Source organism: Vicia villosa, linkage group LG3, assembly GCF_029867415.1.
Source record: "Vicia villosa cultivar HV-30 ecotype Madison, WI linkage group LG3, Vvil1.0, whole genome shotgun sequence".
NCBI lineage: Eukaryota > Viridiplantae > Streptophyta > Magnoliopsida > Fabales > Fabaceae > Vicia > Vicia villosa.
The window spans coordinates 8,487,981-8,503,276 of record NC_081182.1 but is presented as its reverse complement, the minus strand read 5'-3'; the positions used below and the strand labels follow the sequence as shown (position 1 = coordinate 8,503,276).

At 32.2% G+C, this 15,296-nt stretch overlaps 1 protein-coding gene across 1 annotated transcript; it reads left to right on the top strand.

Annotated features, from left to right (window-relative positions):
* The first annotated feature begins 1,231 nt into the window (after positions 1 to 1,231).
* LOC131657509 (putative F-box protein At3g16210) lies at positions 1,232 to 2,380 on the top strand. The gene has a single exon (XM_058926897.1). The coding sequence runs from the start codon at positions 1,232 to 1,234 to the stop codon at positions 2,378 to 2,380; it is 1,149 nt and encodes a 382-aa protein (XP_058782880.1).
* The last annotated feature ends 12,916 nt before the right edge of the window (positions 2,381 to 15,296 follow it).

Here is a 15,296-nt window from a genome sequence, read left to right as displayed (position 1 = left end):
TATTATTATTTTTTAAAAGTATCAAATATTTTATTTCTTAAAATATAATGAGAATTGATTTTGTTGATAGACTATTAAAGAGGACTATAGAATGAGATTGTAATCTAATTCATTAATTTTACTGAATCAAAATTTAACGGTGAGATCAATTGTTTTCAACAATTGGAGTAAATGAGAAACAAATTATTTCGTAAAGTAGTTACATTAAGAGTTGATATTTTGTACGTGATGGATATTTTTCATTAATTTATGTGAGATTTAGATTTGGTTTAGGCATTTTACATTGAAGCATATTACTTTTTAAATTTGAATATTTTTAATAATAATATATTTCTTTAGTTATATCAGAATAATATATATTAACTGTTATTAAATGTTATTATATAATTAATATATAATTTATTAATCATATTTTCCAATAGTACACTTGAAAGACCAATTCTTTGCTTCAAAAAATTGAAAATTATTTAGATTTAGTTTAGGCGATTAAATTGAAAACAGATTATTTTGTTTTAATGTAGAGAAAATTTCTCCATAAATATGGAGCATGAAAGTAGCAATACCAAAACCAATTTGATTAGAAACCTTCCTTGCGGCTAGGGGTGGAAATAGGCTGGGCCGAGCTAGGCTTTGCCAAGCCTAAGCCTGGCCTGCCAAAAAAACTGAAGCCTAAGCCTGGCCTGTGGCCTGTCGTAGGCTTATTTTTTAGGCCTAAGCCTGGCCTTTTCGAAGGCCTGTTTAGCCTGTTAGCCTATATAAAAGCCTATTTGTTTTAGACATATGTATATATGCAATTAAAATAATTTTTAAATAGACTAACTAACTAAAAGATCAAGAGACTACAAATTTGTCTGCATTGACTTATTTTAACTTACCTCTTAGCATAATTTTTACAAGACTATTTGTTTAAGAGAACTTATGAAAATAATCTTCAAGATAACCAAATTTTATTTATGTATTTTAATTCAAAGTCTAAAACATAACATAATGATAATAAAAAAGTATTCATATTTATTTAAATAGGCCGGCCTGATAGGTTTAAAAGGCTTCTTTTAGGGCCTGGGGCCTAGCCTTTTTAACTAAAGAGGCTTATAAAAAAGCCTAGGCCTTTTCTATTTAAAAATAATGTGTGGCCTGGCCTGAGCCTATATAGGCTAGCCTGTAGGCCCCTGTTATCGGCCTGGCCTATTTCCACCCCTACTTGCGGCGACTGTGCTATTTCGTGGTGGAGATGGATATAACATTGTCTGATTCAAATGTTGAGGTTAGAAACCATATACCCGATGATATTGTCTTCTCTATTCTCTCCAAACTTTCTCTCAGATCTTTGAAGCGATTCCAATGCGTTTGCAAACCATGGTCTCTATTATTTGATAACTCTTATTTTATGACTATGTACCGCAACTATTTCATATCTAAGGATCATTCTTTTTATGATGATGTATCTCTTTTCCTACACCTGGTAGACGACCTCAATGATGAGGATGCATTGTACTCTCTTTCTGGTGAGAGATTTGAGAAAATAGTTAAATTAGATTGGCCAAACAACTATTCTTTTGACATTTTGGGTCCAATTAGTTTTAATGGCACTCTTTGTTTAGGACATTATGACAACTCTCACAAAATAATGTCGTGGAACTCAACTACCACGGAATTCAAGATCATTTACGATAGTTCTAATTCTTGTTTTCCAGATTTTAGTTATAATCATTGTCAAGTTGGTTATGATCATGTTAAAGATGATTATAAGATGATTAGACTCATCCATTGTACTCCCGCACGTAACGGTGGAATTTCCTCCTTCTGGGAGATATTTAGCCTAAACAATAACTCTTGGAGGAAAATTTGTGATAAATATCCTTACTCACCATACAGATGCTGTAATGAAGTGTACATGGATGGAGTGTCTCATTGGTGGGAAAGTAGGTTAAAACATATATATTTGGTGTCGTTTGACTTCAGCAAAGAATCTTTCATTACAACACCCGTGCCCTCTTGCTTAGAGGACGTTAACAACAGGATATCGCCAAAAACTCTGACAGTATTAAATGGATCTATTGCTTTTATAGTCGATTATGAAGAGAAAAATACATTTGATATCTTAATTTTGGGTGAACTTGGTGTAAAAGAATCATGGATTAAACTTTTTACTATCGGGCCTTTACCTTGTCTTAAGACTCCGATTGGAATAGGGAAGAAGGGAGATATATTGATCAGAAAGAAAGACAACAAACTAGCTTGGTTTGATATAAGTACTGGGACTATTGTTGAGACCGGTGTTACAACAGACGATCGTGTCATGATATATTACGATAAAAAAACCCTTCTTCCTAATGGAGGAATATATAGTAAATTATCTTCTTGTTTTGAAGCGCTATGAATTTTACCTTGTACTCTCTTAGTCCACTTATGTATGCAAATTGATATGGTTTTTATGTTAAAGATCTTTGCATTTACTCAATTGTCTCAGGTTTTATGTTAAAGATCTTATATCTGTGAAGCTTGATAATCTTTGTTTGAATGCCACTATGCTTAATGTTTTGCTTTAGTTTTTTTTATTTATGAGCCAAATTACTAATAAAATAAAAGCAGATCAGAACAAACAAAAGGTACAATTTGAAATGAAGAAAAAACTCTGATCATGTATTTAAGGACAAATAAGTCTCTAAGTGGAGCTTTTCTATTGAGATGCTGATGAATGACAATTAACACTTTCTCAACTAAATGGTTTTGTTAAATAAGAGTAACTGAAAAGTAATGGAACGCTGAAAATTATGTATATGCTATTTAACAAAAAATTAATTACAAAACTGGAGTCTTTGGCTTGTGCCATTGATCCTTCTAATTTTAAAAATTCGTTTAATGTTTCAAAATATACAGCATACTCAAGATCCTGCTAATTTTATACTCTTGTGAAATATTCTCACTGTCCATATACTGTACAAGCCAGAGATAGAAAAAAAAAACTTGAATACAACATATATATAATTTTTTAATGAACTTTAATTTTACACATGTAACCACCGTTTGAAGTTGTAATTCGATATTTTGAAAGTTAGTATTAGACTGTTTCAAAGTAGCAATTCAAAGAGTAATAGGAGTCAGTTGTATTCGACAGATCGAATACATCATTCAGTCAAAATATAACTTATATCTTTTAAGCTTGAGTTGTAATTAGACTTGAATTGTGAGGGCCTAGATATTGATGGCTTATAAATAAGTATAACTTGTATAGTTTCAAATACAGCTATTCATTTTATCAAAAAAACAAAATACAGCTATTCATTATAATAATAACAACTTTACAAAATTAGTTAACAGTTTTTTCTTTTTTCTCTTTTTCTTCTCTCATCTTTCTTGAAAATCCTTTTGTCCCAACAACCATAAGAAGTTATCAATAGTATACAAAATCATCTTTTGTAGCATAGAAATTTCATATGGTTGTTTTACAGCAACTCCAATAGTTGTCTCTGAAAAGTGAGCTTCTTTTAGCACTGAATTTTTCCCAATTCTCTCGATCTTTCAAATAAAAACTTGATATATTTCTTTTTTATTAATATTTTGATGCTCACTTTTTTTTAAAAATTTTATTTTAATTTTTATTGTAAGCAAGATAAATTAATAAGAGAATTAAGGATTCTCAATCTCAATTACAAAAAAACGAGACAAAAGTGTGACAGCAAAGAAATTATAATCCAACTGCGACTTAATATAAATAAAACAAAGGATATTTGCAAAATTTGTAAAAGTTACAATTGGAATGAGTAATATTTCCGATGAAAGATCATCTATAAATCAAAGCATTAACATCTTTTTTATTAATATCATGTACAGAGTTAAAAGAATATTTTATCAAAGAAATTTTGCTAAAAAATATGATGTTTCTTATTAATAACATCTTGTTCCTTCAATTTCTGCAAACACAGCAACTAATTTTTGTTTGAGAATTAAGAATAAACATGAACTTTCATCTTTACAATCTCAACAAATTTGAATAACAAGACAACCAAAAAACACATTTTCAAAATATGATAATAAAGGTGCAGTCCCAACAACCATATTTTATTAAAGACATTTTTAAAAGATTCTAAGTACAAATTTGTTAAAAATTGAGTCTTCATCAGAATTATTTTGAACTTTAGTGAAGATCAAATTCAAAGTTTTGTTGCATATTTGAATGCGATATTTTTTCAATGGTTTGCATTATTTGTCTTTGGTATAAAATTAATAAAGCTTAGATAAAGAAAATAATTAATCAATTACAAGATAACTCATTATGTAAGTATTCTGGAGTGTGCCCGAGCACATCCTCGGCCAAACCCAATTCGACATCTGAGACCAAAAGGAATGACGACTTGCTTGTCACGTAACCCCCGTAGAGCACGTGGTCAACCGCCTAGCGGAGAAATCGGTCTTTGACAACTCCGAACCCTCAATACATCCATGATAGAAGTCACTTGTTGACTTTGCCCTATCAAGTAGGATCCTGATAGTCTCCCGTTTTTGGCCTTCGATAATCCAGCCCAAAATAGCAGATCTTGACCCAGCGTTGTCGCCTATAAACAAGTTGCAGGCCACAGCGATCCATTCATCAGGTACGATCAGTAAGGAACACCAACCTCGAACTAAGACTTTTCTACTCTTGCAATTAATCATAAATATTGTTTCCAGCTTTTATTAAGCTTGCAGTTCACTGTTTTCGGTCCGAATGATTTAATTATCAATGTTTGTCTTTTACAATGCTATATCTAAGATATATAGTTGTGTCGTTTACATTCTGATTAGATGGTGAAGATTTCACGCGGCTTATTGATGTTTTTTGTTTTAATTTTTTACCATCCAGAAAATTTTTATGGGTTGCAACATATTCTCAATTTTTTAGTATTTTGAAATTTTTGGCTTTGAATATTAATGTCAAGTTTCAAGCAGATCTATTTTTTGAGTAAAGTGAAATGGATCCTTATGAAATTTCACTTACATTTAATTTTTTTCGGTGCAAATTTTATTTCCTTGTAGAATATGAATTTGAAACACGCCTAATTGATTAGCCAATTAAGTTTAATCGGTTAGATGCTGGTTTTTTAGATTTCTTGGTTTGTTTGGGCATTGTATGACTTTGTGCCTTGATCTTCATTTTGCACCCCATTTTTTTATCAGTTTTGCACCACCTTTCCTTAAGCGCGTTATTTCTTATAATGTATGATTACTAGAAATAAGTTAAATGGACTAGAAAAATAACTAATCATTAGGTAGAGAATTAACTAGAGTTTTTCCCGAGTTTATTTCCTATTAAGTATGTTACCTTAAACATTTAAAGAATTTTATAATTCTCCCATATTGAAGAGAATGTATAAAGTAGAAGGTGGGTCATATCTCTAAATTTCTTGATGTGATAGGAGATCTAAAACATTATTCCTTGTCTAGGGAAATATTTAAATATTTTTTCACTAAAAAATACTTTCCAAAGACCTTCTTGACCTTCAAGATCATCAAAATCATATTTTTTTAAGCAACCTTCAAACTTGTGCTTTGCATAAATTGAACTAACATCTTAGGCTCTTGAAGCTGCAAAATATACTTACAATGCATCATGTATTTTCTTCGTTTGCTTTTTTAGTTGATCTCCTCGAAGATACTTCATGTGAATTCTTTGATGAACTTTTGGACAAAACTTTGAATAGATCTCCGCATGTATTTCTAGAGGCTTTTTCAATTGATTCTTCATATGTTGTTACAACTTCTTCATATGATGCATCCAAATTTTTGTATGTTGGAATGAACTTTTGATGTGTTGATCTTTTCCATGAAGCTTTTACAAAAGTTTTCTCAGAAGATGTTTCTATAGAAGATCTTTCATTCACATTGATAATTCTTTCAAAAGATACTTATGGTGTTTCTTTGCAAAAATCTTTTGATGAAGATTCTTTAGAAGTATTTGAATTTTTTCCCTCATCTTTTTGTTTGATCTTTCTAAAAATTTATCAAAATTTTTTTATCCTCAAAGCTAAGTACTGAATCATATTTTTTATATCAGTTCTTGAGTCTTATTTGTCACTATTCTTTATTGCTACACATCAAACTTTTTAGTATGGTTAAACCTTTAAATTTCACAACAATTATTTGGAAGAACTTTAAATAGTTATTACTATTTTCTCTCTAGGGTTGACGAATTGGACAAAAACTCTTAAAAAGAAGGCCTAAAAGCAGCTATCCTAAAAAAAATGTAGAGAAGATAAGTCATCGGAACAAAAGCATATATGCTTTCTTAAAGTTATGTTCATTAAACCTACTCTTGAGGCATGTGGATTCTCTCCTCTTTGTTTTGGTACTAGATAATTTTGTTAGATATTGATACTCTGAATATAAAATCCATTTTAAAATAATTAAATGTAAGAAAAAAATTATATAAATGGTAGATGTTTGGTATCATTCAACTTAGAGTATTAAGTTGCTCACCAAATTATTAAATGTAAAAAAATATAAAATGATATAAATGGTAGATATTTGGTATCATTCAACTTATTATATTTTTTTATGGGGTATCATTCAACTTAGGCTATGTTTGGGAGTTTGGAGGGGAGGGGAGGGGAAGGCTTCCAAAAATGAAATTTTAAAAAAATATAGGAAAATATTTGACATTTTTTGAAAAAATGATTTTGTTTAGAATGATAAAAGAGTCATTATCATTATTAAATTTTTAATTTTCAGAATAGTATAACAACCCAAAAGATATTTGAAATATTTATGTAAGCCCTTCAAAACCCTCCAAAACCCTCCTTCAATTCAATTTTTGAGTTCCCCCATTTTATGGGGTTTTTGGTGTTATGAATAAACTCAAACCCTCCAAAACCCTCCAACCCAAAATCTTTTTATCCTTTTCATCCAATTCTTCCTATTTTCCAAAGCCCTCCCCTCCCTTCCCCTCCAAACTCCCAAACATAGCCTTAGGGTATTAAGTTGTTCATAAGTTATTTTGCTGTGAATTATCCTCCACCTTGCTTGAGGGTATCTTAGGGGTAGCTTTTCTTTGGAGGTGACTTCGGCTTCTTTTTAAATTTCTTTCTTTTTCTTTTTTAAAATTCTATTTTTGTAACCAAAGCTTTGAACCGCAAATAATTTGCTACACTTGTCTATCCATCTTTTTAGGCTTGAAATGCATAGGCATTTTTTTCTTTAGATTTTGAATTTGTAAAAAATGCTGTGAGAAGTGAGACAAGCTAAGTGCTTCTTTTGACAAATGTGTCTATCTTTTTTACTCGTGCATAGGGTGTAAGAAATTAAGTCTCTTTTAGACCAAATTCAACAGAAGTTCCCAAGTAGATTTCCAACTTGGGATTGCCTCCAACTAGTTAGCCAAGGTACCGGAACGAGGGGACTCAATCTTATAATGCAGAAAACCCTCAGCTAGCTGAAAGAGAGATCAACATTCATAATATTCATGTTAACATTGCTAATGATTTCCTGTTAGACAAATTAGATGCTCCTAGACTTAGACTTAAATTTTCATCTTTTTCTTAGGGGTCTTGATTTGGTCTCCTTATTATTGTTCTTTTGATTTTCATTTTATTGAAGTTCTCTTTTGCTTAAAAAATTAAATGGTTAAATGTTATTATTATTTTCTAAAAATAAGTCACTGCATGATATTATAATTATCATATTACTTAATTATATCGTATTGGTCTTGCTCGATTACTTGAGAGAGGTGTTACAACGAATTATGTTTTTCGGTTGATTATTTTTTAGTGTTTTTTTTTTCTGTTTTAGAATTCAACTTTCCCCACTCCCAAGAAAAAAATTAGATCGTAGAAAAGGTAAACTTTGATTTAAAATGACTTGAAATTATTATTCTCTAAAACATACTCCCTCCGTTTTTTATTATAAGTCATTTTGGAAAAATATTTTGTATTTTAATATAAGTCGTTTTACAATTCCAATGAATAATTAATACTATTTTTCATATTATATACTTAAATAATTATTATTCTCTCCATTTCAATTATATAAATTTATCTTCCACATGTCATTAATGAAGGATAATTTTGTAAAAAACTTTATAATTTTTCATTTTCATACAACAATTATTATTTTTCTTAATATGTGTGAAAAGTCTAAAACGACATTTTTTTAGAAAGCGAAATATCATTAACGGAAGAATTAGGAGTTCCTCAATCCATTTACAAAAGCCGGAAATAGTCAACCAAAAAAAAATATTACCAACCAAAACGGAGGGAGTAGTCGTTATTATAGTGACTATATTAATTAGTTAATTATTTCCTTAGACAAAGTAAAGTTTGATTTTAAACAATTGGAGTAAATGAGAGACAAATTATTTCGTAAAAAAAAATTACATTAAGAATTCATATTTTCTACGTGAATGGATATTTTTCATTAATTTATGTGTGATTTAGTAGTAAATAACATTATTCTTATGTTTATATGTGATTTAGTAGTAAATAACATTAAAAAATAATAATTAATATAAATTATAATATTTTAAACAACACATGGTTATTATTCTTATTTTCTAAAAATAAGCTATTAAATGTTATTATAATTAATAGATAATTTATTAATCATATTTTCCAATAGTACACTTGAATTTAAAATGGTTGGAATAAACGAGAGACCAATTCTTTGCTTCAAAAAATTGAAAATTATTTAGATTTAGTTTAGGCGATTAAATTGAAAACAGATTATTTTGTTTTAATGTATAGAAAATTTCTCCATAAATCTGAGCATGAAAGTAGCAATACCAATATTAATAGAAAAAAAAACCTAACCAATTTGATTAGAAACCTTCCTTGCAGTGTGCAGCACCGCTCTATTGTTCCTTTGCGGCAACGGTGCTATTTCGTGGCAGAGATGGATATAACATTGTCTGATTCAAATGTTGAGGTTAGCCATTATATACCTGATGATATTGTCTTCTCTATTCTCTCCAAACTTTCTCTCAAATTTTTGAAGCGATTTGAATGCGTATGCAAATCATGGTCTCTATTATTTGATAACTCTTATTTTATGACTATGTTCCGCAACTATTTCATATCTAAGGATCATTCTTTTTATGATGGTATATCTCTTTTCCTACACTTGATAGACGACGAAGAAGATGAAGATGCATTGTACTCTCTTTCTGGTGAGAGATTTGAGAAAATAGTTAAATTAGATTGGCCAAACAACTATTCTTTTGACATTTTGGGTCCAATTAGTTTTAATGGCACTCTTTGTTTAGGACATTATGACAACTCTCACAAAATAATGTCGTGGAACTCAACTACCACGGAATTCAAGATCATTTACGATAGTTCTAATTCTTGTTTTCCAGATTTTAGTTATAATCATTGTCAAGTTGGTTATGATCATGTTAAAGATGATTATAAGATGATTAGACTCATCCATTGTACTCCTGCAAGTAACGGTGGAATTTCCTCCTTCTGGGAGATATTTAGCCTAAACAATAACTCTTGGAGGAAAATTTGTGATAAATATCCTTACTCACCATACAGATGCTGTAATGAAGTGTACATGGATGGAGTGTCTCATTGGTGGGAAAGTAGGAAAAACAATATATATTTGGTGTCGTTTGACTTCAGCAAAGAATCTTTCATTACAACACCTGTGCCCTCTTGCTTAGAGGACGTTAACAACAGGATAACGCCAAAAACTCTGACAGTATTAAATGGATCTATTGCTTTTATAGTAGATTATGAAGAGAAAAATACATTTGATATCTTAATTTTGGGTGAACTTGGTGTAAAAGAATCATGGATTAAACTTTTTACTATCGGACCTTTACCTTGTCTTAAGACTCCGATTGGAATAGGGAAGAAGGGAGATATATTGATCAGAAAGAAAGACAACAAACTAGCTTGGTTTGATATAAGTACTGAGACTATTGTTGAGACCGGTGTTACAACAGACGATCGTGTCGTGATATATTACGATAAAAAAACCCTTCTTCCTAATGGAGGAATATTTAGTAAATTATCTTCTTGTTTTGAAGGGCGGCCTATATGAATTTTACCTTGTACTCTCTTAGTCCACTTATGTAATTGATATGGTTTTTATGTTAAAGATCTTTGCCTTTACTCAATTGTCTCAGGTTTTATGTTAAGGATCTTATATCTGTGAAGCTTGATAATCTTTGTTTGAATGCCACTATGCTTAATGTTTTGCTTTAGTTTTTTAATTTGTGAGCCAAATTACTAATAAAATAAAAGCAGATGAGAACAAACAAAAGGTAGAATTTGAAATGCAGAAAAAACTCTGATCATGTATTTAAGGTCAAATAAGTCTCTAAGTGGGGTATTTCTATTGAGCTGCTGATGAATGACAATTAACACTTTCTTAACTATATATCAAGTTTGAAGTTTCAAGTTTGAAAATTGGTGGTTGGAAGAAGAGGGGATTACGGAGGTTGTGCGTGATGGTTGGTCGGGTGTTACTGATCATTCTGTGGTGGAGAAAATTTCAGATTGTGCTATGATTTTAGATAGATGGAATAGAAATCGGGTGCGTCAGCATAATGAGGAACGGGATAATATTCGTGCACAATTGGAATTATACCGTGGAGGTAGCGACCCGACGAGTGCTGCTCATTATATGGAAGCTCATAATGAGTACTCTAAGTTTCTTATCCGTGAAGATACTTACTGGCGTCAAAGGGCGAAAATGCATTGGCTTCGTAATGGGGATCTTAATACTAAGTTTTTCCACCGGTCTGCTTCAGCGCGTCGTAGTTCTCAAAAAATCAGAATACTCCATGACGAGGCGAATGTTGCGATAAGTGATCAGGAAGGATTGTGTGGTGTTGCTAAGAGATATTTTGATGCACTGTTTGAGGTTAGGACTGGGGAGTATGAGCCGGTTCTGAACTTGGTGCAGCCGGTTATTACTCATGTGGATAATGGGCTTCTTACGGCTCCTATTTTAAAGGAAGAACTTTATGAGGCTTTATCTCAAATGCACCCGGATAAGACTCCTGGACCGGATGGTTTTAATCCAGCTTTTTATCAAAATTTCTGGACAATATGTGGGGATGATTTTTTTACTGAAATGAAGATTTGGCTTGATAGAGGTTTTTTCCCTCCTACTCTTAATGATACAAATATTTGCCTTACCCCGAAGTGTGGAAATCCTAATAGTATGAAGGACCTCCGTCCGATTTCTTTATGTAATGTGGCTTACAAAATTGTTTCAAAACTCCTGTCTAATAGGTTAAAGAAGTGTTTGGATAAATGTGTTAGTGAGGAGCAATCGGCTTTTGTGGAGGGTAGATCGATTCTGGATAATGCTATGATTGCATTTGAAGTTATTCATGCACTTAAGAGAAGGAAATCGGGTAATAATGCTCAATTGGCCTTAAAAATCGATATCAGTAAAGCATATGATAGGGTGGATTGGGGTTCTTAAAAGGGATGTTGGAAAGATTAGGTTTTGAGGAGAAGTGGATTAAGTGGATGATGATGTGTGTTTCGTCGGTGAATTACTCGGTTCTTGTGAATACGGATAGTGTTGGACCTATTCAACCAGGGAGAGGATTGAGACAGGGTGATCCTTTATCACCGTACCTCTTTATTCTTATCACAGAAGGTCTTTCTGCTCTTATCAGAGGAGCCGTTGCTAGAGGGGACATCCATGGTGTTCAGATTTGTAGAGGGGCACCGAGTGTGTCCCATCTACTTTTTGCTGACGATTGTTTTCTGTTTTGCAGGGCTAACCTTTCTGAAGTTAATAATATCATGGAGATCCTTCGGGTGTATGCTGACGCATCAGGCCAAGACATTAATTTATCTAAGTCTGAAGTGTTTTTTAGTAGGAATATCAGTCGTCCGGCTCAAGAAGATTTGGCACGTATTATGGGTGTGAGGCATGTCATGGGAACTGGAACCTATTTGGGTCTCCCATCTCTTATAGGTCGCAATAAGAAGGACACGTTTGGTTATGTGAAGGACAGGGTCTGGAAAAAGATTAATGCTTGGAGAAGTAGGCCTATTTCGAAAGCGGGAAAAGAGGTAATGATTAAGTCGGTGCTTCAATCTATTCCTTCCTATATTATGAGTCTTTTTATCCTTCCGGAAGGAATTGTTAAAGATATTGAGAAGATGCTTAACTCGTTTTGGTGGGAAGGAGGAAATATTTCAAATTGCATTAAGTGGATGGCGTGGGATAGGCTTACTGGTACTAAGAATGAAGGTGGTCTTGGTTTTCGTGATTTAAAGGCTTTTAATATGGCTATGGTGGCTAAGAGGGGCTGGAATTTGCTAACTATGCCTCAATCGTTATCCTCCAGAATATTTAAAGCAAGGTGGAGTATTGGTGACGGTAGTAATATTTCTGTAATGGACTCACCTTGGCTAAGGGGGAAAAAAGAAGGGAGAGTGTATGGCCCGCAACGACAAGGTGTTTATGTGGCGGAGGACATCATGCAAGTTCCTTTAGTTGAGGAAGTGCAGGAGGATAAGTGGAATTGGAAAGAGGAGCAAAATGGGTGTTATAGTGTCCGTTCTGGCTATAGGTTGTGGAGAAAGGAGCAGGTGAGGCCGGGTTCAAGTGGGGTGGATGGTGATTGGTGTAGTATGTGGAATATCAAAGCCCCCTAGAACTAAACACTTACTTTGGAGGATTTGCCGCGATTGTCTTCCGACGAGACAAAAGTTGCGGCATTACCATGTTTCTTGTCCATCTAGTTGCTCTTTTTGTGAGGATACATTGGAGGACTCGTGGCATGTGTTTTTTGGCTGTAACGTGACTAACCGCTGTTGGCAAATTACAGGTTTGGCTCACATTATTTATCCTCGATTACAAATTTTCCATGATGTAAAATCCTTGATTCTTGATATTTGTAGTAAGGAGGATAGTTTGATTGCGGGTAGAGTTGCGGTTATGTTTGACATTTTATGGAGAAATCGTAACAATATGGTTTGGAATAATGAGAAGGAGGAATATTCTAAGCTTGGTTTAAATGCTTTTTGTAGCTGGCAAGAGTGGTTTCTGGCGCAAAGGCATGGTACCAATGTGGGAAGTAGGCCTTCAAACCTGAGGTGGGAGCCACCGGTGGAAGGAAGTACCAAATGCAATGTTGATGCGGGTTATAATAATAGTCGGGGTACTACTAACCGGGGCTGGTGTATGAGAGATCATATGGGAAGTTTTTTATATGCAGGTGCGGCTTGGGATTTTAGCCATTATCCTATTCTTGAAGCGGAAGCTTTGGCTCTCAAAGAAGCCATTCAAAGTGCTATCAACATGGAGATGCAAAATGTTGTCTTTGAATGCGACTCTCTTAGAACGGTCCAAGCTATTCATGGAAACTTCCAAGGTGTTTCAGAATTTAGTTGCATTATTTCTTCGATTCATAGTTTGTTACTTAATTTTCCTAACTTCGAGGTGAAGTTTGTTAAACGCCAAGCGAATATGGTTGCCCACTCTATAGCTAAGGCGGCCGATTCTTGGACTAGGCGTAGTTTATTTCATGTGATACCTCTTTGTATTGAACAACATTTATTTAATGATATGAGTTGATTTTTGGTTTGTCAAAAAAAAAAAAACTATATATCAAATACAAAACATTAGTAACTGAAAAGTAATGGAATGCTGAAAATTATGTACATGCTATTTAACAAAAAATTAATTACAAAACTGGAGTCTCTGGCTTGTGCCGCATTGATAGAAAAAAAAACATAGGGTAGGAAAATATATTTGATAAGTATCTCTTGTGGAATATTCTCACTGTCCATATACTGTACAAGCCAGAGATAGAAAAAAAAAACTTGAATACAACATATATATAATTTTTTATTTTACACATGTAACCACCGTTTGAAGTTGTAATTCGATATTTTAAAAGTTAGTATTAGACTGTTTCAAAGTAGCAAGTCAAAGAGTAATAGGAGTCAGTTGTATTCGACAGATCGAATACATCATTCGGTCAAAATATAACAATAACAACTTTACAAAATTAGTTAACAGTTTTTTCTTTTCTTTTTTCTCTTTTTCTTCTCTCATCTTTCTTGAAAATCCTTTTAATTTGTCCCAACAACCATAAGAAGTTATCAATAGTAAACAAAATCATCTTTTGTAGCATAGAAATTTCATATGGTTGTTTTACAGCAACTCCATTAGTTGTCTCTGAAAAGTAAGTTTCTTTTAGCACTGAATTTTTTTCAATTCTCACGATCTTTCAAATAAAAATTTGATATATTTCTTTTTTGTTAATATTTTGATGCTCACTTTTTTTTGTTTTTAATTTTTATTATAATTTTTATTGTAAGCAAGATAAATTAATAAGAGAATTAAGGATTCTCAATCTCGATTACAAAAAATGAGACAAAAGTTTGGCAACAAAGAAATTATAATCCAATTGCGACTTAATATAAATAAAACAAAGGATATTTGCAAAATTTGTAAAAGTTATAATTGAGATGAGTAATATTTCCGATGAAAAATTATCTCCAAATTAAAGCATTAACGTTCCAAATCACATCTAAAACGTTCTAATCTTCATTTCTAAAAGTATGTCGTTCCTTAAAAGCCACATATTTCAAACAGTCGCCAACCAAATTATATGTACAATAACTTTGAAAATTCTTTTTGTTTCAATTTTTTTATATTATTGTTTCAAAATCACTCTTATTTATGTCTAATGAACTTCAATCAATATAATTTTTCAATAGTCACAGTTGCATTTCATACTAAATTATAACATTTTGATTCTCGAAATTCTCATGGATAAGAATGTCTCAACAACTGAAACATTTACTGTACTCATCCAAATTTTGCAATTTGTTTGGAATGGAGAACAAATCTTTGAGTTCATCAACAACTTTTAAGAAGATTTAGCGAAGTATGGTTAGAGAGGGTTACTTGTGTGAGTAACTTTTTTCATTAAATGTTTGTCTTTATATGCACCTTTGCATTAGGAAACTTAGAATGAATTTAAAAAGGTTTTGTGCATTGAAAACAGATTCTATGCTTCGAAAACAGGTTTTCATGCATCAAAAGTGATTTTTTTTATGAAAAACAGGTCCATGTGTCGACACATGTGCTTGTATTTTAAAGCATGTAACCTCTATTTCTATGCGTCAATACATAGTAGAAAATTTTCATTTATGTGTCGACACATATGATGAATGAGTTGACACATGTTATTCATTTTTAAAGCATGTAGCTTCTGTTTATATGTTTCGACACATGACCTTGAATAGGTCAACACATGCACCAACATTAGTCGACACGTGACTTATATGTGTCTACATATGTTGCGTTTTCTTTGAAAACTATCATTCTTTTTCAAA